Source organism: Calonectris borealis, chromosome 6 (genome assembly GCF_964195595.1).
Source record: "Calonectris borealis chromosome 6, bCalBor7.hap1.2, whole genome shotgun sequence".
Classification (NCBI taxonomy): Eukaryota; Metazoa; Chordata; class Aves; order Procellariiformes; family Procellariidae; genus Calonectris; species Calonectris borealis.
In genome coordinates this window covers 30,588,370-30,615,065 of record NC_134317.1, presented here as the reverse complement: position 1 = coordinate 30,615,065, position 26,696 = coordinate 30,588,370, and the positions used below count along the sequence as shown (strand labels likewise).

Sequence of the window (26,696 nt, the reverse complement as noted above, 5' to 3'; positions counted from 1 at the left end):
GCAACAAATGTCTGATATTAATCAAGCCCACGCATTGCTTGGAGCCTCTCTTCCCGCGGGCAGGAAAAACTCTGCCTCTATTTTCAGTGCGGGTAACCCTCAATGTGAAATCAGTGGGAACTTATCAGGGCAAGGACTGGCGCTTTTTGCCCGTACTCTGCCAGCGCGCAGCTTTTCGATTATTCGGTACGGCCTGGACCCAGGCGTAGAAGTAGGTCAGAGGCAGCAGCTCGCACAAAGAGGCAGCAGCTTCGCCAAGACAGAAACCAGCAGGTGGCACAAACGGACGGCTCCAGCCGCCTCCGGCCTCTGCCTTCCCCCAGCAGAAATGCCCGTATCCTGGGAACGCTGCAGCAGGGTGGAGAAATAAGCAGCCTTTAAAATTTGTGTTTTAAACGCATGTAATTTGGCACTTCTCTGTTGGAGAAGCAAATCTTTTAAATGCACACAACTGCACTTAGTCGCAACAAATTCTTTACGGAAAAGAATTTTATCTGTATGAAGATCTGCAGACGAGGCCTTGGGAACAAGCCCGAGGGGCGAGCGCGGCAGGGGCAGAAGGGGATCCACCCCGGTGCGTGGTGAACCCCGGCGCTGCAGGCAGGCTGGATGCAGCGCCCCGACCCGGGGCCACCAGCTCAAACCCGCCTCAGGCTTCACTCGGGAAACAAGAACTACCAAACCGGGCACCCGAGCCCTCGAGCGCAGACCCGCTCCCAGTCACAGCGGCCGCCCCACCGCCAACCACTGCGCCTGCGGGCCCGGGCAGGCGCTGCGTAGGGGCCCGCAGCTCCCGAGGAAGCGGGAGATGGCGAGCGGCTGCTGCGGGTGCCGTACCCAGCGGCCGGACTAGCACGTCAGACGGGCGGGCTACTACGGAGGCCCGCCCCGCGCACCGGGCAGCCGTCCGAACGCTTACAGGGAAGGTTTTTTACGTCAAGAGGCTCGAACCTTCACGAACACGACGCAGCGGGGCCGCTGACACCGAGCCACCGACCGGCCCCGGGGCGGGCAGCGCCGCCCACAGCGGGAGGGCTGCAAAGGGGCGGGGACCGGCAGTAACGGCAGTTAACGGCCGCAGGACAAGCTCCGCCCCCGCCCGCCGCGCGCGGCGACGTGGTCCCGCCGCCCGCCACGTGGCTCGCGAGAGCGCGAGGGGAAGGCGGCCCTACCGCTTCCCCCTCCGCTGCGCTCACTTCCGCTGCCGCCACTTCCCCTTCCGGCGCGCGCGTGCTTGACCGGGGGTCCCGTCCGCTGTCGCACGTGGCTGCGCACCCCCGGGCCCGCCGCCGCTGCCGCCGCCATGTTGGTGCTGTTCGAGACCGCCGCTGGCTACGCCATCTTCAAGGTGAGGTGTGCGGGGCCGGTTGGGTGCGGCCCCTCTCGCCCGGCCGCGGCCCCTCTCGCCCGGCCGCGGCCCGTCTCCGCCCGGGTGGGTCTCAGCGCGGGGGCCGGCTGCCCTCCTGCAATCTGAGGGCCGGAGGAGGAGCGCGGCGGGCGTGCGCTGGGCCCACGCAGGGAAACACGGGGGAGCGAGTGCCCCCGCGCCGGGCGGCTCCTCAGGGAGTTACTCGGTGCGGCGGCCCTGCGCCGTGCCTTTGGGGCCGGGCAGGAGCAGAGAGGCCGTGTTGTGCGGGAGGCCCGGGGCGCGAGGAAGGGGCTGCGGCTGGAGTCTGCAGGCACTTGGGGGGAGGAAGGGGCGCTTCCTCGGTGGTCCTGCCGAGCATCACCCGTGGCGCTCGTTTCCTCCTAGCCGTCGGGGTGGATTTAGTAGGAGGGTGTGCGCCCGTGCCCCTTTTGGAGTCTCTGGAGGCATCCGGGTTTGGGGACGTTGTCCGCTTTCTTTTCCTAGCTGTGCTCTCGTGGCTGATGTTGCCACAAAACCTTGTGGATGCAGGAAAGGGCGCATGGGAGGCAGGCAGCGTGTTCCCAGACGGGTGTGCAGGGTGCCTTGGCCTGAGTGTGTTTGCACAAGCAGGGCTCGTCGGCTGGCTGAGCAGGCGGGCGGGGTGAGCTTGCCTGCAGGTACAGTGTGTGGTCTGACTTCCCTCGCTCAGCTGAGAAGGTGGGCTGGGAGGAACAGACCGCTTCACAGGGCTCTGCCAGCCTCTGATGAGGTGGCTCAAAGGCTGCAGTTTCACGGTGGTTTGAACAAGTCTAAACTAGAGCTGCTACAGTGCCATGCTCTCCTCTGGCCTGTTCTCTTGCTCAAATGTTGATGCCTGTACAGTTCCATCAGCTTATTCATAGAGTTTGATCATAACATTTCTATTTTTTCCCCCCAGCTTAGTCTTTTTTTCTGTGTTTAGCTCGTGTGAACACAAGTGCAGGTGCAAAGAAAGCAAGGTGCTGTTTTCTTTTGCCCTAGCCTGCTGCAGAAGTACACCCTTGGTGCTCTACAGAGCACTATGTTTACTTCATCTGCCCTGAAACCTTTCCTCCTCGTTGAGGTGCAGCTGTGCAATTCAGGCAAGGAGGATTTCAAGATGTAAGCCTGAGGGAGAAGACAGAAGTACTTCTAAAAGCAGATAGCTTCTGTTCTGTGCTCCCCAACACTTATACCTGGGGAACTAACACATACAGCAGTCTCCCTGAAGGTTTTGCTCACTGGGTGTTCGTGCTGGCTAGCATCCTGCACCTTCCAAGTTACTAAAAAAAAAAAGTTGCGTCTTGAGTAGGCTTAAACCTCTTGTGCATTGAGCCAGGGCCTTTTAACCTTTCACAGGAGCCAGGAGGGGCTGCAAATAACCCATATTTTAATTTCTGAAAGCAGGGTAGGCATAAAGCAAAGGTAGGAGGAGGGGCATAGAGAGAAGTGATGAAGTCTCTCCGCAGAAGTGCCGCAGCACTCTGCTGCGGGTGTCGCCGGCTGGGGCGTGGGGTCTGGCTGTGATGTGTGTGCAAAGCGGCTAGAGGGCACCAGGCTTCCAGGAGCAGGTTCCAAGGCAGGCTGTTACACACCTACTCCGTGGGAAAGACAGCGGGCTGCAAGTGGTGTCTGGGCTGGACTGGGGGAGAGGTGACAGCTGTCTGCTGCAACTGAGCAGAAGTAGTATTTTATTAAAATATAGTTTGAGACAAGCTTTGGTTTTCCATGCTGATTCTGTTTGCAGCTGCCAAGGCCAGATACGGCGAGCCCCAGGCTTGGTGCACATCTGCAGGGCAAGGCTTTCAATCACATAGCTTTCCTTTCCTAGACAGGGTAGCTGTTCAGCTGCAAACTTGTGTCATTTTTACACTTGTATGTTCATTCTGTATCAAAATATTCTCTGCGGAGTTTAGCTTTTTTCTTTTTAAAGCAGTCTCTAAAGATTGTCATTGCTTGTTTTTTTGGGGGGGTGAGGGGTTGTTTGTTTGGGGTTGTTTTTTTTTTTTTAGTTACTTGAGGGTTAGACAGAATTTGTGCTTCTGAATTTTGGGAGACAGTCATGGTCACCCTTTTCAGCAGTGCCCACAGATGTCTATTGCCAGCATAACTTGCTCTGCCTTTATGCCTTGGTGATGAAGAACTGTTGTCCTCTGCAAGCTGTGTGGTTCTCAGGTATTCCCTTGTAGGTGTTGCTCCCATCAGAGGAGCAAACAGACTGAATAGTAAGGGCAAATGCCATGTTCTAGATCTTGGAAGACTTTTTCCAATGAGTCTTACTATCTTACAAAATATCCATAGGCATGTAATATCTATATCCTAACAACCTTGATTTAGCAGCTTCTGTGTCTTTAATTTTCTCTATGCACCCTCGTCTGTTTATAGAGGCTGGAAATTCTGTAGGCCTCAGGGTAGGAAAGATGAATTGGAGGAAAGAATCAGCAGGCTGAGGAAAGGAAGAGTTGCCCCGCAGTTTTTCTGTGCCTCAGAGTCCTGTGGAAAACAAGTTACTATGTTTATTTCCTCAGCTATTAATTGAGTTTAAAAAAGACAACCTCCTTTGACCGGGGTTTAAAAATCTGCAAGGGAGCAAAATCTCATCCCAAGAACGATTTCTGCACTGCACAGAGTCAAATTGCAGTTGTGTTGCATTTGCGTTGTGGGGACAAAACCACAAGATTTTTGAGTGAGGTGTAAAGAACATAATGTTGTAAAGATCTTGACTGTGCTGTTCCCCTGAGCACTTTTCTAGGAATTTGCAGTACACTCTGCATCTTCTGAAATGCGTGTAGGCTCTAGGGGTGTAATTGTTAATCTTGTGCTGTTTAAAAACTGAGGGGGATCCCCTTTGTACAGAGATGGGATTAAGCCATTGCTGCCTCTTAGGTAATTCTTGGCTCAGTTGGTTACCAAGCTGTGGTGAAAAGTCGTCTTTATAGAGATTTTCTCTTTCTTCCTTGGGCTAGCTCAGATTAATGAAAATAACTTGTGGGATCACTCCTTCCTGTTAGGCGTCCCAGACATGTTTGTATTTTCCCAAAGTAGTGGTAGGTTTGGTTTTGGGTCACTGGGGTTGTGAATGAGTCCTGCAGAGGAGGTGGAGCAAGACCAGTTTTGATAAACAAGGAGAGGGTTTTGCTTTAATGTGCAGCTTCAGAAGGACCCAGCCATTATTGAGCAACTCCTGTAATTCAGTTGAAAGTAAAAACACTGTAATATTGTGTATATATTAATAGGATAAAGCTGCTGAGAGAGAATGATGAAACTGGAGATCACCAAAATTGAGTTTATTGACTCAATCAGTATTAACTTCTGGTGATTGGATGCACTGTAAATCTGCTTCAGGTCTTCTCTGCTGAATGCAGGGTTGAAGGTTGTTCAAAAGTGCTTTAAATATAGTTGTGGTTTTTTGTTCGTTTGTTTTTTTTCTTCTTCTACAGGTTCTGAATGAGAAAAAGCTCCAAGAAGTTGACAGTTTATGGAAAGAATTTGAAACTCCTGAAAAAGCAAACAAAATGTAAGCAGCTTTATGTGGGGATAGCAGCCTGGCTTTTGGAAGGACATGACTGCCTGTAGTTATGCACATCTGACGTTCAGAAAGAAGTACCGATTTTTATTTTTCAGTATGGTAAAACCTGAAAGCTGTGAACAATGATAACGTGAATTTAGATACTCAGAGAAACTTAAAATGGAATATCAAAGTGAAAGAAAAAACTTTTCTTTCCTTGCAGTGTAATTAAGCTGCAGAAGTCATTACCATGTGTCACCGAAGCAAAGAATTGAACAATATTTTAAGGAGATCTGGATGCTTTGACAAGAACATCCAAGCTTGTAATGCTGGAACTGGCTGAAATGACAGGTTTTTGTGCTCACAGGAAATTCTTTAAAAAAAAAAAAAAAGTTTATCCAGCTGAAACTAATAGCATGTGAATCACTGTGCATTGACTGCTGTTGCCTGTGCCATCAGTGAGTGTTAGCACCACTGTGTAGCTGCACAGGGATTGCAGTGTCCACTGACCAAGCTGGCCTTTCTAGCAAATTGCCCTAAAGCTGGCAACAACGGTGGATTCCTTCCAAGTTTGTCTAGGGTGTTTTTATTGGAAGATTTCTAACCAGCTTTGGTTATAACGGATACTTCCGAACAAGCTGTGCCTCGTGATTTGGATTTATCCTGCTCTGTAACAGTATTAGGAGGAGAGGCCAAAATATCCCACATCTGCCTGTTTGTAGTGGTGTTAATCTTGTCTTGGAAACATCATCTTGGCCACTTGCTAGACAGGATGTAGCTCTTAATGGATCTCTACTCTGATCAAAGTAATTCCAATCTCTTCTGCCTTTCTGAAAAGGCATCAGCATAAGCCTGGAGCTTCTGTTGGGCTCTGCGAATGCTTAACTCATTCATTAAAGCATTCAGCTTTATCTGTGACCTTGCTTCCTTTGCAGATACTTGACTCACAAAGAGCAGTGGTTAATCAGAACTGGATTAGTCAAATGCCTGTCCCTGACAAGGAATTTACTGGATTGAGATGGCTTCTTAACTGTTACTCTAGATATCAACGCCACCGACTATGTGAGGGGGAGAGGGAAGCTGGGCCTAAGGATCTGACACAGTGGAATTAAACACTGTCCATATGATTTTTGGCTCTGGTCGGCAGTTAGGGCATGGAAGAATTTTCTGTTTGTTTTAAGCTCAGCTCAGAACTTGTATTGTAACATCTAATTACAAGGGAGGACTTGAGGATTCATGGACAATGAATCAGTTCAGTTTTAAAGTCTCTGAAGATGCATTTGGTTGAAAAGCGTGTTAAATCTAATGTGTGCAGGCTATGCATTCCATGGAGGCAGAAGGTTCTCTTTTAAAGATGAGTGGGAAGATGCTATCATCAGTCAATCAGCAGTGACACCTAGTTAATCAGGGTGCAGTGTTGAAATTTAAATGGATGATGTCTGTCTTTAAATACGAACTACAAAACAAAAAGGGGCTTAGGTTTTCTGATTTGTTGGACCTAGAAATACTAAAGGAAAATTCCTTCTTTTTTTTTTTTTAATAAAGTTTGCGGGACCCAGCTGAAAAGTCATATCAGGCTCAAACTTAATCAGCAGGTTTAGTGCTCTTCCTTCTTTTTGAGGATCTGGATATTGATCTCTGCTCTCTTGCAGTCTTAGGGAGAAGAGGGGAACTATAAAAAGTAAAAAAAGTAAAATGGTTCTAGCACCCGATTTATGTACATTTGTTTACACACTTATATTTTTCTTCTGTAGAGTAAAGCTGAAACACTTTGAAAAATTTCAGGACACAACAGAAGCACTTGCTGGTAAGTGAGTTAACACCATTCTTAGGAAAAAAAAAAAAATCCCTGTCATGCACTAGTTCACTCATTACTTTACCTCTGTCCTTGCTCTGTTTCTTTGCTTAGTTTTTAAATTACAAATTTTTCAAAGTTAACTGGTTTTGTTTTTTTATGAGGTCATCCATCCAGCCTATAGTGCAGTAGAGATGTAATAAAGTCTATTTTTTTCCTACCATGCTATTTTCCCAAGCAGCTCACTAATAAGCACCATGTAGAAGGTTTTGACTGATAGGTGTAGCCTGTTGTCAATGATGGATTCTTGTTGAAGCTGAATATAACTGATTTGAGTCAACATTTCGTCACTACCACTGAGACAACAGGCAGGTATCAGAGTACATATATTATTACAACTGCCCTTGTTTTATGGATGCATATTATGCCTGTGTTTTTTCAGCCTAAAAAAATGCCTGTATTCCACTTAAAATAAATTCAGGAGTTTAAACACAATGTTCAATAACTTTTACTAATTCAACACTTAAATGCTTGATGCTGTGGACTGGTTTGGACAGAAATGACAAAAGTTCTAGCTAATCATTCAGAAGTAGTGTGACTATTACTGCTGAATGTGCTGTGTGATGTCAGTAGGTGGATGTTCCAGGTCACATTTATGACTAAAGAACAGATCTTCATACTCTGATGTGGTAGGGATAGCTTATAAAAGAAGCTAAGGAAACAAGAATAGAGACACTACCATCATACATGAGATGCAAGTGAAACAACTGAGATTGAAGCTGCTGTATATTCTTCTCCCTGGCATATTTTTTTGATTATGCTGCTTTTGCATAGGTTTGGATTCAGATCATGTATAGATAGGCTGATTTAAAAAAAACCCAAACTCTCAGAACAAAACAACAAAAAAACCCGCCCAAAACTTTTACTACATTGCTTCAAGTTTACTTATCTGTGAAATGGGAGAGATTATTCAGACACGTTTATTTTGAAGGGAAGACTATGTATGTGGCTGTTTTAAGTAGGTTAGGAGCTATTGGCTTGAAAGGTGGAAACTTATCTCCGTTGTAGAAAGGTTGAGAGGAAACTCAGTATAGCACTTAGATTTTACCCTGCATTTCATTAAGGTTCTGGAAATCAAAAATAACTGGCTTCTGCTCTATTTACTGTGATGAAGATGTTGCATCAATCACAGAAATTCAGTGGAGCACAGAGCCGACCTGCAAAGAGAGTTGTATAAGTGCCTGCTTAAAATACATTGTGTGGGATTGTAAAGTTTTTACAGATCTATTAATACTTGAGAATGAAGAAAGTCCTTTTAAAATTCTTCAGTCTACTTGCTATATTAAAAGGGTCTGTGTCTGACTGCCCAGTCAGTGTGTTTGGCATCATTCTTTGTTGGGCTTTAGATAGTACGTTATCATCACCAGAGGATGCAAATAAGCCATTACTCAATTTAGGATATCATGGTTGCTGACTAAGGGACCTGGAAAATGGTTGGTTAATTAAATAACACACAAAATGTTCCCATATAACCTTGCCTTGGAAATGTTAAACATATCTGAAGCATATGTTTGTAGATATCCTTAAACAAAATTGACAGAAATAGAACTGAAACCACATGGAGAAAGGAGAGGCAACTGGGAGAAGGGTTTTTGATTCAGGCCTCCAAAGGAGCAAGTATATAATTTTCTTCTATTTCAATTCTAGCCACTGCATGGCGAAGTGGTGTTGCAGCTCGGACTAGAGCTGCTGTGGGCAGTTAAAATAAAACTACCAAGTTAGGAGTACTATCTTCACAGGTTTTAGGAGGGGAAAGAAACTGCATCTTTGGTCTTTTCGTTTTATACAGCATCCACAGCTCTTGTAGAAGGCAAGCTCAGCAAGAACTTGAAGAAAATTCTCAAGAAGATAGTGGCAAAAGATGCCCATGAACAGTTGGCTGTAGCAGATGCTAAACTTGGAGGTGTCATAAAGGTGATAACTGATTTTGCCATTCTTCCTTTTGTCTCATGCTACTGAAATCTTATAGTCAGGTTCCAGAGATTTTGCAATTATTAGAAATGGATTACGCTGCCAATGCTGCATTTGCAGTGTGGAAGATATCTAATCCTTATGATCAAATGTGTACTGCTTGTATACTGGGAAGATGTCGTCTTGAGTACATAAGTGAATGATATGGTAAAAGTGTACTGAGGTGTTCAGGTTTGCTTGATTTCTCTCTTAAATATTAGAAACCCAGTAGATTAAAAAATTAATTTCCCTAATGATTCCATCCAGAAGAAGGGGCAGGGAGAGGAACCAAACAAAAAAACAGCCTGGCAGACATGCTTATTCCTCACTAACAGATGCAGCAATCGTAGAGTGATGACTTACTGTCTTGTTGGGAGTAGGCATTGTTCTGCCTTCCTCAGTTTACAAGCAGTTGTGCACATCCTTCAGTCCTTGCCTACCGGAGGAAGGAAGAAGTACAGCAGAGGTGGACTGCTTTCTCCAGTGTCTCTTTACATGTCAAATACCAGGTTCCCATCTCGTGTCTGATTGTCCCCTGATCCGGTGATTTTTATTCTGACCACCTCCTCATGCTGTCTTAGGAGACTGGTGTAGGCTGCAAAATGAGGAGGATTTAGTGTTAAAGTGAATACCAAGGACTCTGAACTAATTATTCAGCTTTGTTCTCTGAAAAAGACCCAAAGCATGCAACCCTCTACCTCTTAATTTTCTCTCTGTGGCCAAACTGTTTCTAGTAATCTGCAAAAACTCGAATCTTTGGTTCCAGTGTCTATATAGCAGATAGAGCATTTATTATAAATGTCCTCTTCAAACTGGAATTGTTACTGTGTGGGGAACTGGGAGTGTCGCTACCTTGAGCATCAAAGATTACTGAAACCATTGTGTGATCACAAGATTGCAGTGAGAAAACCAGGTATAATGAGATAAGGCTACTGGAAGAAGGGCTTTAGAGGAATGTCACTGTCGTGCCTGACTTTGGACCATTGATTTCCATCCTGCAGGACAAGCTGAATTTGAGTTGTATACACAGCCCAATGGTTACAGAGCTGATGAGAGGAATTCGCTCACAGATTGAAGGACTTATTACAGGCCTCCCTTCTCGAGAGATGGCAGCTATGTGTCTGGGTCTGGCGCACAGGTGAGTTCCTAGAACAGCTCCATTTCTTCCCATGTCTGCCCCGCTTCTGTGTCCTTGGCTATGCTATGTTGCTTGAAGTGTCTCTGAGTATATGACATGGTCTCATACTTTGTAAGTCAAGACACATTTGTATCTGAAATCTTTTTTTATAAAAGGAAGGGCTTTCCAGTTTGCACCCACTCTTTAGGGGAAGGCTTCATCTTCACCCGAAGTTGATAGCTTTCCTTTGCATGTTACGTACTTTAGGATTTGATTTCAAATGTTTCTGTAGCAGTCAAATGGGTCATTTAAAACTCCATTGCCACTGAGAGACAAGGTGAAGATCACAATTTGCTGACTTATGCCAGAATAAATACCCATATAATACGTAATGTAAATGTTAAAGGCAGAGTTGTCTTCCTAACTTGCTATCACTGCCTTTTAGGTTTAGTGGAGCAGTAGTTAAATACAAAGTTGTTGGATCAGGATGGGATCAAGCATTCATTCATAAGTAACTTTTAATCCATATTCTGACATGAGCTTGTGCTGTCCATGAGCCATTGGCAAGTTAGGGAACTGCTTTACTCTAGCTAATTCCTTAAAAATAGATGTGTGTTTGCTTAGAAAATGGGCATTAATATTGAAAAAGGACTTTGAAGATGCAAGTCCTCATTGATATCAAGTGTCTTTTACTGTAGCATACTGAGAAATTTTAAACATACATTAAAGCCAGATGGTAATGGGCTTTCTCAGACAGTGAGAATCTGTTCCAGGAAGTTTCTTCTGTTGCTTCACATTAGTGTTGCTGATATTTGCTGCTGGGTAGGTACGGTTTTGTGGATTGCCTTCAGCCGCTGCAGAACTGGAAGTGCTGTTGACAAATACTTTTTGTGGGGAACCAGGCAGAAAGAAACCAACAGCCGACTTCCTGCCACAGCACTCATGTTCAGTCTGCTGCACGTGGTACAGATAGCCTTAACTTTCCCTTTCACCCTGGTCATGGAGTATGTGCATGTACACGTGTCGGAGCTGTTGTGAAACTTGTGTCAATGTGGCTTCTGGCCACAGCCGAGAGCAGTCAGTGGCATAAAACGGAGCTGGTATGAATGAATGTATGGACAGCTATATTCATGTAAAATCGGAACAGGTGGGACATACTCTGTGGCAGGATGTCAGGATGCTGATGAAACTGTATTTCTGTCTCCTCAGCCTTTCCCGATACAAGTTGAAATTCAGCCCGGATAAAGTAGATACCATGATTATCCAGGCAATTTGTAAGTATACTTAGAGCTTAAATTATTAATGGATTCGGCTTAGGATAGCTGACTTCTTTACATTGGTTACAGAAAAGCATAGCTGTCAATTTCCTCCTAGCATGTGTCAGTAGGTTGGGCATTGGTGTTCAGCTAGGCATAAGGTGTGTTTTCTTGATAGGGTTTTCCACAAGCAGGAACATTTTTAGGGTGATACAGTAAACTGACGTCCACTTTTTCTTAGCATAAAGATCAGCTGAAATACAGGCAGTGTTAGTTCAGTCCTCTGAGGACTTCACTTCCCAACATGCCTCCCTTTTGAGTGGTGTTGGGAGAATGGGCCTCACAGAACAGGATTTTCTGACCCTTCATTTTGGTGGTATCTTGCATAGAGGGCAATGTAGAAATAGACTCTTGTGTTAGGCATGTAAAACCCACTGCAGTGTGTAATGCTGCATTCCATCTTCTTGCTTTCTTAATGGGAAACAGACTGAAATTGTAAACACAGCTAGGAAAGCACATTCCTCATTTTTCCTTGAAGACATCCACATCATAATCAGCATGCTTGCTGTGAAGCAGTGGTGAGGAATCCTGTTTGGAATATTAATTCCCAGACTGTTGTCAATGATGAAACATAGTTAAGCTGAAATTAATGATTTAATTCAGTTCCTTCGTCACTACCACTGAGACAACAGATGGGAATGTTGCTATTGCGTTAGCGGAAATATTTTAGCCTCAGGGCTCTGTAGCGATATATGCTGTGGGTGTTACACTCATATGTTGTAAATCCGGTTATTGGTCATATCTGGTAAATTGTGAGCCTGTTGGATTTGTGTTGGGTATATTTATATTATAAAGGCAACTAAAGGGCTTCATACAATCTTTTAAATCAAGTAGTTGAATACAAGATCAGTTTCTCACCATTAAAACATTTTTCCTTGAAGTTTAGTATAGCTAAGTTTTGCATCCATCTCGTGTGTAGCACTTTGGCTGCCTGAGAGGAAGAATAACTGGCTGCTGCTGTCCTTCCAGGGGAATGTGCTTTGCAGCTGTTAAAGGAGTCTGTCCAAGACAGTCCCAGTGATGAAACTTTCAGGCCACACTCATGGGAATTCTAATATTTCTATAATATTATGCCTGGGATTATGCAGTTCTCTGAAAAGTCAAGACTTCTAGTGTACTGCAGCTTATGTTTCATTCCAGTCTTTATGGGATAAAATACTTCAGTTTATCTCCCTTTACACTATTTAAATTTGTTGATTTGAGAGTTTTCCATTTTTAGATTACCTTTTTAGAAAAAAAGTTCATTCTTCTTTCTCTTAGCGCTTCTTGATGACTTGGACAAAGAACTGAATAACTACATCATGCGCTGTAGGGAATGGTATGGTTGGCACTTCCCTGAACTGGGCAAAATCATCACAGATAACCTAACATATTGTAAATGCGTGCGGAAAGTTGGTGAGTAATAAGGAGGCCTGAGCCTGGAGAATGCTGCATGTTCGTATGCAGTGCATTAATGGCACTGATTTGTGGACCTGCGACTCACTCATTCATCCAGCTAGTCATGACCCTGTATACAAGTCTGCCTTCAGCAGCAGTGTAAATAGGGCCAGTAGAAAAGTAGTGTGTGCTTGCACCTGTATGTTGATGCAATTTACCGTTTTGAAGCTTAAGAGAAAGCTAATACCATATCACCAGTCAGTTCTTCATGGACCATCAGCATATCTTCTTAGAATCACAATTAGTCAGCAGACCAGTTTGGAAATTAGCTGCCAAAAAACTGATGTAAAGAGAATTGCTGCCTCTTTGCGGGTATTCTTGGAGACTACAACTTTTATAATTATTCATAAGAGCAGAAAGAATGACCAGTGTAATATGCTTCGCCTCTTAGGCATGTGCTTTGTATTGGTGATTTTTTTTTTTTTAATAATGAAGTTTGCACTCCAGAGAGAGACTTGTGGTTTTAAAGGAGCTTTTTTCCCAATTGTAGGAAGAATTACATAGGTTTGGTTAGTGGTAAATGACTGCTTGCTTCCTGGAATTCTTCCTTTGTAATCTTGTGACTGAAATTTTGCAGCAAGCAGCTACTGAAAAGGTGAAGTATGTAGTTATACAGAATAAAGGCTTTTTTTATAGTTTCAAATTTAGTATTTCCAACCATTCTCAGTATAAACACAAAGTCAGACCATTGACATATATTTTGCGAGTTTGAAATAGGATGACGGCAGACTTGACCTGCTGTTGTTATTTTTGCCTTTTATCTTCGTTTGTTTCTGTGGGTTTTTTTTACTAGTTCATCTCACCCCCAGCACAAACACACTTTCATCTGTCCCCCACAGGAGACAGAAGCAATTTTGCCTCCTCGGATGTTTCTGACATCCTGCCAGAGGAGATCGAAGAGGATGTGAAGGCTGCTGCCGAGATTTCCATGGGGACAGAAGTATCAGAAGAAGATATAAACAACATAATCCATCTCTGTGATCAGGTATGTACACGTGGATGAATAGCAATAGGAACACCACTTTAGTTAGCCATATCAGAGCCTCTTCTACCAAGGTTTTGTGATGGCAGTGATGATTCCTATATTGTTGCTCTCCTGATGCACAGACATGAGGGTGCACAGTCACTACCTCATCTGAGCCATCTCAGACTGTTGATGTCTGCACAAAGTCTTCCGAAAGTGGCAGTCTTTTGGTTGGAATTTTGGCATCATTGTGCTTTTAAGTCCTTAAGATAATGCTACTGTATAGCCTCTTTTTAATCTGTCACTTTTGAAGCTAGGTGATAAACCCTGGGTTAAAAGTGGAGCACTTGAGGCCCCGGAAGAGTTAGGAGCCCTATCCTGCTTTCATCTAGATTGTATGTGAACTCCCTCTGACTTTAGCGGTGCCAGTTGGATCCCTTTGTGACTTTACCAGGGAGTGGCAGGGTTAGGAGTAGTGAGTTCCTGTTCTTGGTCTAGACCAGGCTGCTTTTTTATGTACATTCTAATTGTGTGTATTTGTATGGAACAAGTAAAGAGCATTTATCCCATTTCAAGAGAATGGCGGCAAAGATTTATGTGAAAACTGAATGTTCCAGGGTTTTGTCCTAAAGAAAATGTCCTTACTAAGTATTTTTGTTCTGCTTCGCTGTCTTTGGCATGTTGTCAGCTCCTTTGTCAGGAGCTTTGCTGAGAAAATAAGTTGCATAAGGGAATGAGCAATACAGATCCAATATACTTTGTGGATGGAGCTCTGCTCTGGAAATATGCGCTATATAAAGCTTTCTATAACTCTGGCTCATGGCTGTCTGTCCATTTTGCATTTTGTTAGTCTCCGTTGGAATTCTCAGCACTTCCTCATTTCAATATATTTAGCTCTTAATACTTGTCAGTCAGCTAATACTGATTCCTGTAACCAAACTCTCTCTGTGCCAGGTGATTGAAATCTCTGAGTATCGGACACAGCTGTACGACTACCTGAAGAACAGAATGATGGCCATTGCTCCTAATCTCACTGTCATGGTGGGTGAACTGGTTGGAGCAAGGCTCATTGCTCATGCAGGTGGGTTACACTGATCAGTGTAAATAAAGCTTAGACGACCTCATCAGAGGTTTGCTCTGAGGAGCTGGTCAGCTAAAACCGTTATGCAAGGCCCTGATGAACCTCCTCAGGGAGGAAGGTGGCTCTTGAGGAATCTGAGAATACCAGCATGAGCTTGGTAGTAGTCTGTGATGACGAAGTTCTCAGTTGGCCTGAATTCTTTTTGGAATATGAGGGCAACTTAAGTCACTACCTCTTCTGAGACACTTACTGAGCCTCCTGCTGATAGTCCAGTCACTTCCGAGGTAAAATGCTGAGAAACTGGCATTAGGCTTTTGTAGTCAGACTGGCTCAAGGTAGCAGCCCTGTTTCAGTTATCTATACTGCAGGTCTGTGATGACACGTTCTTGCTGCCAGACTTTGTCAGGAGTAGGCATTACTCCAGTGGAATATGTTTTATTGAGTCAGCCTTCTTTCCTGTTGCTGAAATCAAACCAAAACGGAGTTCGTTGAAGCATGAAAGACTGAAACGGCTTACCTGTCCTTCAGGAAATTAACATGAAGCAGCTCTCGTAGAAATAGATAGCTCTGAGCTTCCTACTTTTGAATAGTGTAGGTATCTAGCCTCCTGCTTCTCTAGCTGTTCCTCTGACAAATTACTATGGTTGTGTCACCTCCTTCTAGGTTCCCTCTTGAATCTGGCAAAACATCCAGCTTCAACAGTTCAGTTACTGGGTGCTGAGAAGGCACTCTTCAGAGCACTGAAGACTAAACGGGACACACCTAAATTTGGCCTTATCTATCATGCTTCCCTAGTGGGACAAACCAATACCAAAAACAAAGGAAAGGTGAGTTGCAGAATTGTTTACCACCTTGGCTTTTTCCAGAATATGAATATCTGTCGATGAGATGGCTTGAGCTTCGCAGTGAGGCTCTTTCCGTGGCTTGCTTTAGTGTATTGCTTCATGGTTACGTGGAAAATGCCACTGTCCCACAAATCTTTGGATGTCATTCATTCCTGTTGGAAAAAGCGAATGGGATTGTCCATTTGGCACATCTGAGTAATAGCAGATTAATTCCTGCCGAGTTATGATGTAATGTTGGCTTTCTCAAGGGGTATGTTACTACTTTCTTCTACGTGATAGTAAACTAAGCTGTTACAGGCTTTAGTCTTGCTTGAAAATCGGACTTTTGTTGCTGTGCTAAAGCTAGTAACTTTTGTGGATTGCTTTTAAAGAGCTTAGGCTTTTATAATGCAGGTGGATGAATATGTGTTTGAATTGTGGAGAAAGCTATCCAGCTGGAAATTACACCTCAAACTAACCTGATCTAAAGGTTGGGGTAAAGTGAGATATGTATCACTAACTTGCTGTCTCAGATGTTTCCCTCTTTATCAAGAAAATAAGGTGTTACATTAACAGTATTTCCATGTTAAAAGAATGATGTACTAATTGTATTTGGACTAAACACTGCTAGTAAATGGTTACTTTGTTCTTTTTGTTTGTCAGTGTGGCTTCCAGATCAGAGTGAATCATTACCTTATGTTAAGTCTTAGCATTTAATATTCTTTTCGGCTTTTCCAGATTTCTCGAATGCTGGCAGCTAAGACTGCCTTGACTATTCGTTATGATGCCCTTGGAGAGAATACCAGTGCCGAAATGGGAGCTGAGAACAGACTAAAAGTAGAGACGAGACTAAGGCTTTTGGAAGAGAGAGGGGTAAGTCTAGCAGAGGGCTGCATGAAGCTGACATTCTTGTTAATGGTGTGATTTTCTGATACACTGCTTTCTGAGCCTTTTCCCTTCACTCAGTTGTGTGATCTAGTGTTGCTCTTATTCTGTAATTTCTCCCAACCTTGGCTGGAGCAGTAGGGTTTGTAAACTGGCTGCATCTGTTTGTATGTCAGTTTTTCTTGTTTACATGCCTGTCTTCATTTACATTATACTGAAAAACTTGATTCTGAACAAGATGAATAAATCATACCTTTACCTTCTACTACATCTCTGTATTAATTGCAAAGATATGCTTATTACTTCATAGCTTCTTTCTCTTCACCTTAGAAGAAAGAGCATTTGGGTTTTCTCCTTCCCTCATGTTTTCCACTATGGTTCCCCAAAATCTGAACACTGTCGATGCTTAATCTTAAGGAGCTTTCTCTGTAGCTAAAGCGAGATGTTATTTTGCAAATTGCTGCTTTGCTGTCACCTAATGCATACCCTGCCTCTCTATACCAGCTGTTCCATCTGTTGCCATTGGCACAGCATGCTGGGATAATGTAGGGTTCACTTTCCTCTTTTAGGTGGCATGCCTGCTGCACATGATCTTGTAAATGATGACTAGGTTCAGCCTTCCAAGCTAGAAGATCTGATACTACTGCTGTAGTACTGGCATCGCTAGAACAAAAAAGAAAAATCCAGAAAAACCTGCCTGCTCCTCCTTGAGCATTTCATGGGAGGTGATGCTTCCCATCAAAACAAAGGCATTGAGACATGTTAATACCAAAACACAAACTGATCACCTGACAAGCACAAATTTAATTCAAATCCAGTTTGGGGCCTGTATTGTGGTTTTAAGGTTGGCTTTGTGCCAGGCATAGGGTGATACCTGCCCTGACATGCAGTTATCCTTGCAAAAAAAAGAAGGTGTGCACAAATTTGAGCTGGTCTTGGGAATTTAGAGGTATGATGTTCTATGTCATGTGGCTGTGGTATGTTTGATCCAGTTCTAGATGCCCTTTAATTGAATTGGGCTCTTGAAGAGCAATATTAGAAAGGCACGTGCCTTTTTCACCCCAGTTACCTGCCTGTCACTATTCTGCTTCCAGATGTAAGACTCATACAGGTACACAAGAGCCTGACCAATAATATATGTCTATCTGTCCCTTTTTAATTCCTTTCAAGAACTGTAGAACTTGTGTTGTGAATTGTTTTCCTTATGAGTGATTTGTTTTTCACTTCTAAATTTTTCTTGTAGATAAGAAGAATAAGTGGCACTGGAAAAGCCTTGGCCAGGACAGACAAGTATCAAAACAAGAGGTGAGTAGCTTTTCCTTTCAGCTTGGCTGAGTATAAATAACTCTCCATGGTTTTATTTCTGAGAAGCTCTTTGGTTGTGGGCTGAGTTGACTAAAGATTCAGAAAACATTTTCTGTGCTCTTAAACACTGACGACAAGTCCCATTGCTAATGGGAATTTCCATTTTCCCGCATTTTACAGTTGTGGTAAAGCTAGTGAACTGGATAAACAGTCCTGATTTTCTAGTAGTAAATTACTGACATCATCAGATAACAAGTATATTTAGATGCTATCAGCATGAGCCCGAAAAGCTGAACAGTTTGGGGAGTTAATATGTAGCAGCTTTATTTAATGCAAGTCTGAAAAAATTAAATCTGAGAAAATCGGAGTTTGAATTAATTTCTTTGACATGGAGGTGTCCTAGAGACCTACTTAGTCTTATTCTTGAAAAGAAAACAGCACCACTTGTTTTGAGCAAAGCTTCGTCTCCTTGTTTAGGTCCCATATGTAATAAGTAATACGTATCTTAAGCAGTAGATAGGGTCTGTACTCTGGACGCTGTTAGAGAAGTTTCTGGTGCCCAAAGTGACACCGTAAATTGCAACTGGGACAGCTGAACATCTAAGGATTGGAACAGGTTATTATTAGTCTGAGCTGTGACATCTGGGTTTTTCACTTAATTTGGTTGCAGGCTTCTTGCTTAACTTGGCCTGCTTATTTTGCTGAACCTTCGGTGTAGAGAAGGCAAGTGGTGAGCAAAACCAGGGTTGGGTGCTAGTTCTGTGAGGAAAAAATAGCACTGTTGCACCCATCTGCAGTCCCCAAACATCTTTCTCAAGCCTAGCTGTAACGTTTGTTTCCATACGCTAGGCATTTCAAGTGTAGCAATGGCTGTGATTTCTGGAGCAGCTTTTGAAAAGGCAGTGTCAGTAAATGGAGCGTCAGGGCGTGTAAGGAGGCGGTAGCTTAGGGAGGAGGGTGTTGAGGAGACAACATGCGTGCAGGTTTTTGACCTCTTGAAATGAGGAGTCATGAATTCCTGCCAGGACATGTTTCTGCTGTTAGACGTCCTCTGCAGACGTGTCTAGGCTTGGGGGAGAGACTGAAGGTAATTCCTGGCTGTTTGGCTTAGTCTGGCTGCCTAAAAGGGAAACTGATTCAGCCCCTGTCAGACTGTCCTTGTGGTACAAAAATGGCAGTATTGCTGCTTTATGGAGCTTGTTTGAAGGGCTAACTAGTGTTTTAAGGAGATTAGCAAGAATCTCTTAGTCTTGTATGGAACTGTGGATCCTGTATGAATTAGCTACATCAAAGTAATGTTTCAGAAGTTAATTGTGAGGTAGTTTTTAGATGTGAGGTTCAAGTGAAGCATTTCAGTATGCTTTCCAAAGAAGATGTGAAAGAGTGCATTACCTATATTTGGCATGTTTATTTGCCTTTTTTTTTTTTATTAGTATTATTTTGACAATGACAAGGAAGCCAGTGAGCTCTTGCCTGGGTTTAACTGAAGTAGAGTCCACTGTTTGCAAAAGGCTGCGTAATCGATTTCTGTAAAGCAATATGCAGTGTTTATACCCATAAGAATAATTTCTGATGCTTAGAGGATGAATTGATGGTACTGTCTGCTACCATTTACCACATGCTTCCCAGTCTAGTCACTAGTCTCCGTTGCTTTTGTAACCCATGCAAGGTAGCTGCTTCAGATTCCTATTTTAGAGAAGTTCGGATGCTCAGAATGTGGCTAGGGGGGAATAGTTCAGGCTTACTGTTTTAAAACTCCTTTCTCCTTCAGTAGGAATTCTGTTTTGAATGGGTACGAAAAATATTGCTTCATTGCTATTAGATGATTCAACTGCCTCTGAAAAGGTCCAGCTAAAGGGTTTCATGGGTGGCTGGTTCTCTGCAGCCTGTAGAGGAGTTTGGGACTGAACGAAGGAGCATGCAATATTCAAGAAGAGGCAGTTTCAGACACAGATTCGCATGTCCCGTAAGTCGGTGATACAAGTGATACAGAGATGAGCCATAGCTTTACCCTGCCTTGTGAGTTGTGCCCTGTGAACGTAATGGTGGAGAGGCAGGGCAGAAAAAGCAAAAGTAAAGCTACTTCTAATCCTGTATATATGTTACCCTTAGGGTATGCTTATATGGACTGATTAAACTATGGGGAGCTATGTGTTTGTGACCATATACAACTATGATAGAAAGGCTTTCAGAGGCAGCGAGATCAATCTAATGGGTAATTTCTCTGTAGAACCTTGAACAGATATAAACCACACCCAAACTCTTACTTAACCAGTATCTTCTGTTCAGATCAGACTTGATCAGTTGTACTTCGTGGGGTATCTCCTGTAGTTGTGATTACTGATGAACCGTTCGTGTATTTGAGAAAGGGCCTCGCTACCTGTAGATGCTTTGTTAGCTGAGCAAGATTGATTTGCGAATATTCTTGGGAGGTTGTGCTGGAAAGTTTATGTTCAACTGCAGGAACTTACCTGGGGACTAGCCCTTCTTTTTGTTACTTAAACTGACTTGTTTTCTTCATTATAGTGAAGTAAGAGTATTTGACCCATCTGGTGACTCTACGCTTCCTGCTGTTTCAAAGAAACGCAAAATTCAGGAAGTGGAAGAACAAGACGTGGAGGTTGCTGTGAAAGCAAAGAAGTTCAAAGCAGAGATGAAAGGTTAGTTGCTGCATCTGTGCTGCTGGCATGTCGCTGTGTGCATCGTGCAGTGGGGCTTAACATTTACAGCCAGCCACAACACCTGGTTATTCTCCTTGGGTATGACAGTGTATTTTAAAAAAAAAAAGTCCTTTATGGACTGACACAGGACTGCAGTCAATTTACTTTAAATATCTGCTTTCAAATAGTTGTAAGCATATAAGAACATTTAAAAACAAAACTGTACTCATATTCTTGCAGAATTTCTTGCTCAGTGGATTTGTATTTGGTGGGCCTCAGTATCTTGAAGAAAAAAAAATGCTCTTCTTTGTAAAACCAGAACTTGCCCAATTTTCTTTAAAGAATACTGTTTTATTCTGTATAGAAATGTTTTCTGGCATGTTTCAACATAAAACCATTGAATGTCAGAATTTGAGATGAAATGACACTTGGAAATTTCAGTCTGAATTTACATAATACATGAACAATTGTTCCTCTGGAGAGCTAAAACTGAACTATGGCCACAGTTGTTCTTTCCTTCTGTGATAAGTTATTGTGTGAAGAAAGATTTTGGACTGCAACTTCAAAATAATCTGGTTTTATATTATGGTTCATTTTAAGAAACATTCTCTTTCTTCTCTCCAGTGTGCACTTCAGCACCTCTAAATGGCTGGCCTAATACTTGCTATGATAGTGCAAGTATCCCAGGGTGTAACTTGTGAGGGGAAAAAAAAGAAAAGGAAGATGACTTTAAGTCACTTCTGTGAGACCCCGAGCCAGATCTGGGCATGAGCTACTCCCAAGTTTTGTCAGCTACCCGTGCCTGCAGCAGGTGAGGGCTGTCAGAGCCTTCCCTTTCTGCCCTTGGCTGTGCTGCTGTGTTCTAGAGTGTCAGAGTGTAGTTATGCTGGTTCTGTACCTCTACATGCTCAGCTGATGCTGAGGTGTGATCTTTCCACACGCTGGTTGGTTCATGGTGTCTGTGTACATGGATGGAGCAGCTTGTAGGAACTTAAACTTAGCTGAGAATTAAAGTTACACTGGAGGGAGAATCCTTTGTGCTATGAAGCTGAGATCTGTGCCCCAGCTTGTTCTCTTGTACTTATCATAATGAGACAAGGACACATGAGTACTTTGGAGGCTTGAACTTTGCCCATTTGCTTTTTCAAGAATGTGGGTGTTCTCACAGCTACTGCTTTTGATAATCTTTTGAACTAACTTCACTTACTGTAGTCTCAGAATTGTTCCCTTGGGCTTCCCTTGCATTATCAAAGCAAGTGTTGACATCTCGCGGGTGTGAGCTGCGCGCAGGTGAAATATTACATTTGTTTCCAGCCTGGTCTCTTCCAGTGTGAGGAGGATGTTTCTGTTCATAAATATATTATTCAATGGTTCATGCTTTTATACACAAAACCTGCTTGTGTTTGCTTCCTTTGCTTTATTGAGCATTGACACCTCCTGGTTTAGGGGTTGGGTGCAGCTTAGCGGGTATCCTTGAGCTACCAAGAATTATTTGAGCAGTAGATGGTGTTCAGAATACTTGTTGACTACTGAAATCTGTGCTGGCTGCTTTGTTTTGTTTTTTTTTAAAAACTTCCCAAAACCTGAAGTACAGGATTCGGATCTTTTGTTTCTGAAAAGACAGGGCATCCTTCGGTTGTGTGGTTCATAGCTCCTGCTTTTTTGCAGTTCTTCATATCAACTGGGTCGTTTTATTTGGATACTTGGGCATTAGAACTAACCGTGCCAGTTCCTTCAGATTATGGAAGAAGTGTTTTCAGAGAGCTTATTTATCTCCTGTCACCTGTATGCAGAACGAATCCCTTCAGCCTGTCCTCTTGTACACTTTAAAATAGCACTGCCCCTATGTTTGCAAATTCTTGTGTTTGGCCACCCAGCAAAGTACATGGATTTCCCTGACACAGGCTAGACAGACCATGACCTTGCTCTTTTCCAGTGTAGTTAGTATGACTGCACAGCGTGCTAGAGGGGTGGTGGTCCGAGAAGTTTGAGTAGTTCAGTAAGTTCCATAATACACAGAAGAGTGCAGAGGAGGTCCCAGCATTAAGATTTATGTCGCATGTTCACTTGAATATGCATGAGCCTTTAATTTCTTCTGTTCTTGGCTCTATTCTTTTTGATGCAGTGCTCTATTAAGCTTTTCCCTGGTCAGAGGTTACACATCCAGACATAGTGTTGTGCAAGAAGTCTGCCCCCTCCTTCTCCATGCTGTTTGTGCTGCAGCATTATAAATGGGGGTGGTAGAACAGCAGTCCAGGAAGAAAGGAATTCTTCAGCCAGATCAATTTTGATCCAGTTTGTATTACAAGAGGAAGGTAAGGGACAGGAATAAGCTGGGAAACTGCCACTGAAAAGTGATTTGTCAAACTATTGTTTAGTATTTGTAGTAAAGGGGGACAGTATTTTGAATTGTGCTAGCCTGAAATGTAAATGTTACTGCAAGATAAGATGTGTGGTGTTTTCTCTCTCCTTGTTTGGGATGCATGTATGGCAGTACTTTGAATAGGAACTGGCCAGGGGGCTTGGGGGTAAGGCATGACTTCAAACCAGTTTCACCTTTTACACCTAAAAAGAAACCAAGCGGAAGGATAATGCCTGAAACAAGTTATAATCCACTTAAGGAGTTGTCTTGTTAAAACCTGTTTTAATGGTGGGGGAAGGGAAATAGGACAGGTATTTTTGTGACTACAGTCTTTGAAGTTTAATGTAGCTAGACAGAATGCATACCACCACCAAGGCTAGCCAGTGCCCCCAGTGAAGCGCTCAGCTTGCATTTAAGCATCAGGATATAGTAGCAGGTAGTCACTTGGAAAGGTCTTTCTTGAAAAGAAAAATATTGTCTTAAATTAATGGGGTGAACCCTGCAGGACACAAAGCTTTATATGACAGCAACATCATGACACGGTCTCTTTATTGATAGGCAATGTGACTTGATTCTGTGCATGCGGAGCATCGTGTGGAGGAGGGAGGGTACATCAGGCTGGTGTGTAAAAGCTCAGAGAAAACTGGTGGAAAATGAGTGATCTCCAGCACTGCACAGGGCCATCAATCAAACTGCTCTTCCGGGTGCTACTTTCTGTGCCTCAGTGCCTGATAGTAAGAGCTGTTGGCTTTCTTGTCCGCTGCTGTGTATCACAAAGAAACCCCACTGGGCTTGAGTGACTTAAAAGTTTTGCACCCAGAGAGAAAAGACCAGCACCCCTGGAGCCTTTATCATCATTCTGCCTAGGTACAAATACGTGAAGTCTTGCGATGAGCTTTGCTAGAAAGCAGGAACTGAAATCTTCAGGAAGGTGTTTGCTGCTAGCTGTGAGAAGTGACAGTGCCTATGAATGCACGGCGCATCATCTGCGGTTGTAAATTGTGAGAGGTTCCACTGCCTGGTGTGTCAGACTTGATAACATGTAGGGTAATAACAAGAAGTTATTTTTCCAAGGTTACCACCCAACATTTTGCTTGAAAATGCATAGCTTTATCAATCCAGCTGAGTGAAAATGTGTCGCATAGCAAAATGTGATGCGTATGCTCCTGTTCTACTGTATGGCTTTAATGTAGTTTACGCTTATTTTTCAGCTACTTTTTATTTGCCTGTGTCATACATAGGGAGGTGAGGATACTTATTTTTACACGTGTTTTGAATGCCTTATGCTTGCACACTGTTCACTGTGAATGATGTGTATGGCAGAATCCATTTACAATTACATTTAGCAGTTCCTTTATCTGGAATCCTTTGCTGTTTTGCTTCTGGCATTTTTTAATGTCAGAAAACGGCATGTGTTAGCTGGCTGTATTTTCCTGTAGACATGTCTAGAAATTTTTTACCCTGAGGCCAATTTTTTTTGTCTGAAGCTTATGTTAGAGGCAAAGATTGAAGTGTATTTTTGACTCATATAATCCTTCTGCTGCCTTGAGGAACTAAACTTGTGACAAAGTACAATCAAGATGTTAGGAGGTTGTGTGTTTTCGGTTTTTTATAATTGCACTGGTTTTGTTTCTGTTCTTTTTGTAAGTGGTAAGTGAGTGTGCTTCAAAATGAAATTGATTCATTTTTTGGGGGGAGTACAGTGAGAAAATTACTTCTTGAGTCACACCTCCAGTAGCAACTGTACACACCACAAACACCACTGGTTTCAGCAGCTCAGTTTTGTAGCTACTGAAGGACTGTGGTTGCTACGTCATGAACTTACTCATGAGTACTACATACTGAGAAACTTGGTATCCAGCACTGACTCAGTCGTGCAAATAAATTTAACTTGGGTATGCTCCAGTAACAGCCTGTGCAGTAGCCAGGCAGCTTGGTAATGATTTCTGCTTGGTTTCTTTACCTAGAGATTCCTAAGACTGTGATATGTATTCCAGAAGATGAGTGGTAAGTCATAGTGCCTTTACCACTGTGATTAGATAGGCCAGCTGTTGACGAAGAGTTCTGAAAAATAAATGTAAGAAGGCATTAGTAAATCTTTCCTTGGGTTAACATTCCTCTCAGCTTATATAAATAATTCAATTCCTGTCTTCCAGGACAGGAAAGAGTTTCTGCTTTTGCATTAAATGCTTTATGTTAGCTCAGCATTAAGAGATCTTTGTGTTTGCCAGTCTAAACGGTTAAGAAAACTCGTCTGCTTCTTAGCAAATTTCCAACATCAAAATAGGGAAATCAGTTGCAAACGAGCTACTGCTGGCTGAACGCATTTCTAATGTGGATTTTAGAGTCCTTCCACTGCTCTTGTGATGCAGGTGAAAATATTTGCCAAACTGTGGACAGTCTGTTTCCAGAAAGAGTACTTGAAGATAATTTGGCAGACAAATGAAAACATGCAAGCTTGTTTTAAACTTTGGGAGCAGTGTATAGGAGTGGTGTTTGTACCAGGAGATGTGAATAGTGCTGTCTGAACATTGTCACTTATATCTTAGGTAGTTGTATATTTTGATTATAGCAGGGAGTAGTCATGCAGGTAAGGGCAAAGTGGAGAGAAAATAGGTGTAGAGAGATGAAAAGAAGGGGCAGTGTGGTATTCAGTATTTTGCATTCTTACTATCATCGTTGCATCCTCTTGCATCTCATAGAAGGCTTTTCCTTTTGCCTTTTACACTCCTATAACTGACAACCTGCCTTTCATTTTTCTTCCTTCTGTGGTACAGAAGAGACAACTGTAGAAGATGGTGAACCTGTCAAAAAGAAGAAAAAGAAAAAGGATAAGGGAAAGCAAGCTGAAGAAGAGGAGGTACTGAGTGAGGAACCCCCCACCAGCCCCACAGTTGAGGTGAGGCAGAATTGCACAGCTACCTGATCCTTTATGGGAATGGATTCTCTCCAAAACATACGGAGTGGAGGGGGTGAAATATTCTTATCTGTGTAGCCTATGGTATGCAAGGTACTCTAGTAACTTTATTTCATGATAGCCATCACTGTAATGTCCAAGATTATTTGCATTACAAAATAAGGTCTGGGAAACTTGTGACTGTAATGCCTCCACGTAGCAGGAGTGTTTCCCTTCCTTTCCTCTGCCCACCCCCAGCTTGAGTCTTCTCTCTTTCTACGTCTTTTCTAGTGGGGAGGGTGTCCCTTGGTGCTGATCCGCAGGCATCTGTCTAGTGTTCAGGACTCGTAGGGAGCAGAGGCTGTACCTGCTGAATTGATGAAGCATCATTCGATGTCTCCAAGCAACGGTAGAGTGGACGAGACCAAACCAAACTAGTTGCTCAGTTTTGGAATCCTGTTCTTGACGTGGGATTTCATTTTCTCCCTTCTGTTTAGAGCAGCTACGCTGCCTGAAGCAGTCTGAGCGCAGTGCTGAGCTGCCAGCAGTGTGGCAGGCAGCACAGCTTCCCTTGCCCACTGGCCCCACCGTGCTGTAAACATCGAGTGTGTTTAGGAATAGAGGAAGGGGACATCTCTTGGGTTGTGCTTTGCTGAGCATGGCAGCTGCTGTGATGCTTCGAGTGTGAGCTTGGTTGCCTAGCTACATGTGTTGCTTTGCTTTCCATTATGGTTTGTTCATAGCAACATTTGTTTGTTTGCAGAATACAGAGAAAAAGAAGAAGAAAAAGAAGAAAATGAAAGATGAGGATGAAGACTGAGGAGGAGCAGGGGGAAACGTTGGCCCTTGGACAGCTGCTTCAGAGTAGCATTTCTTGACGTAATTTCTTTAGCCTCTTGCTGAAAACTGTAACTTCCCTGTGTTGCGAGAGGGCAAGGAGATGGATTTGATAACTGTCTTCTGCCCTGGAACAGGATACCCAGGTGTCTCTGCTACTTAGGAGGATTGCTGTTTTTTTGCAGTTTCTTTTGTTGAACAGCTCACAATAGATCCTCTTTTCATATACAGTCTCCACTGACAAGGAATAAAAACATTTTTATGGAGATTTTATGCCTCTGTCTTTTAACTTGTTTGCTGGTTTTAAGATGTATTGTTTTAAATGAATGATCA

The 26,696-nt window shown here is 43.2% G+C and overlaps 1 protein-coding gene and 4 non-coding genes across 5 annotated transcripts; all 5 read left to right on the top strand.

Moving 5' to 3' along the window:
• Nucleotides 1-1,106: 1,106 nt before the first annotated feature.
• NOP58 (NOP58 ribonucleoprotein) lies at nucleotides 1,107-26,629 on the top strand. The gene is made up of 15 exons (XM_075153471.1): nucleotides 1,107-1,348; nucleotides 4,807-4,883; nucleotides 6,629-6,681; nucleotides 8,519-8,643; nucleotides 9,681-9,817; nucleotides 11,006-11,070; nucleotides 12,373-12,507; nucleotides 13,389-13,534; nucleotides 14,468-14,594; nucleotides 15,258-15,421; nucleotides 16,157-16,291; nucleotides 17,547-17,608; nucleotides 20,135-20,268; nucleotides 25,408-25,529; nucleotides 26,290-26,629. The coding sequence occupies exons 1-15, from the start codon at nucleotides 1,304-1,306 to the stop codon at nucleotides 26,344-26,346; spliced, it is 1,584 nt and encodes a 527-aa protein (XP_075009572.1). The 5' UTR covers nucleotides 1,107-1,303; the 3' UTR covers nucleotides 26,347-26,629.
• Nucleotides 6,953-7,041, top strand: LOC142083965 (small nucleolar RNA SNORD70). The gene has a single exon (XR_012674199.1). It is a non-coding gene; the product is annotated as a small nucleolar RNA SNORD70 (small nucleolar RNA).
• On the top strand, nucleotides 11,661-11,748 carry LOC142083966 (small nucleolar RNA SNORD70). The gene has a single exon (XR_012674200.1). It is a non-coding gene; the product is annotated as a small nucleolar RNA SNORD70 (small nucleolar RNA).
• LOC142083963 (small nucleolar RNA SNORD11B) lies at nucleotides 13,612-13,695 on the top strand. Its single transcript, XR_012674197.1, has one exon. It is a non-coding gene; the product is annotated as a small nucleolar RNA SNORD11B (small nucleolar RNA).
• On the top strand, nucleotides 14,755-14,840 carry LOC142083962 (small nucleolar RNA SNORD11). Its single transcript, XR_012674196.1, has one exon. It is a non-coding gene; the product is annotated as a small nucleolar RNA SNORD11 (small nucleolar RNA).
• Nucleotides 26,630-26,696: the final 67 nt, after the last annotated feature.

Bases quoted from the DNA above. Each gene is read 5' to 3' on its own strand.
- NOP58 (XM_075153471.1), top strand. From the start codon at position 1,304: ATGTTGGTGCTGTTCGAGACCGCCGCTGGCTACGCCATCTTCAAG. The intron at 4,884-6,628 runs GTAAGCAGCTTT...TTTCTTCTGTAG, and splicing joins CCTGAAAAAGCAAACAAAAT to AGTAAAGCTGAAACACTTTG. The intron at 12,508-13,388 runs GTGAGTAATAAG...TGTCCCCCACAG, and splicing joins TAAATGCGTGCGGAAAGTTG to GAGACAGAAGCAATTTTGCC.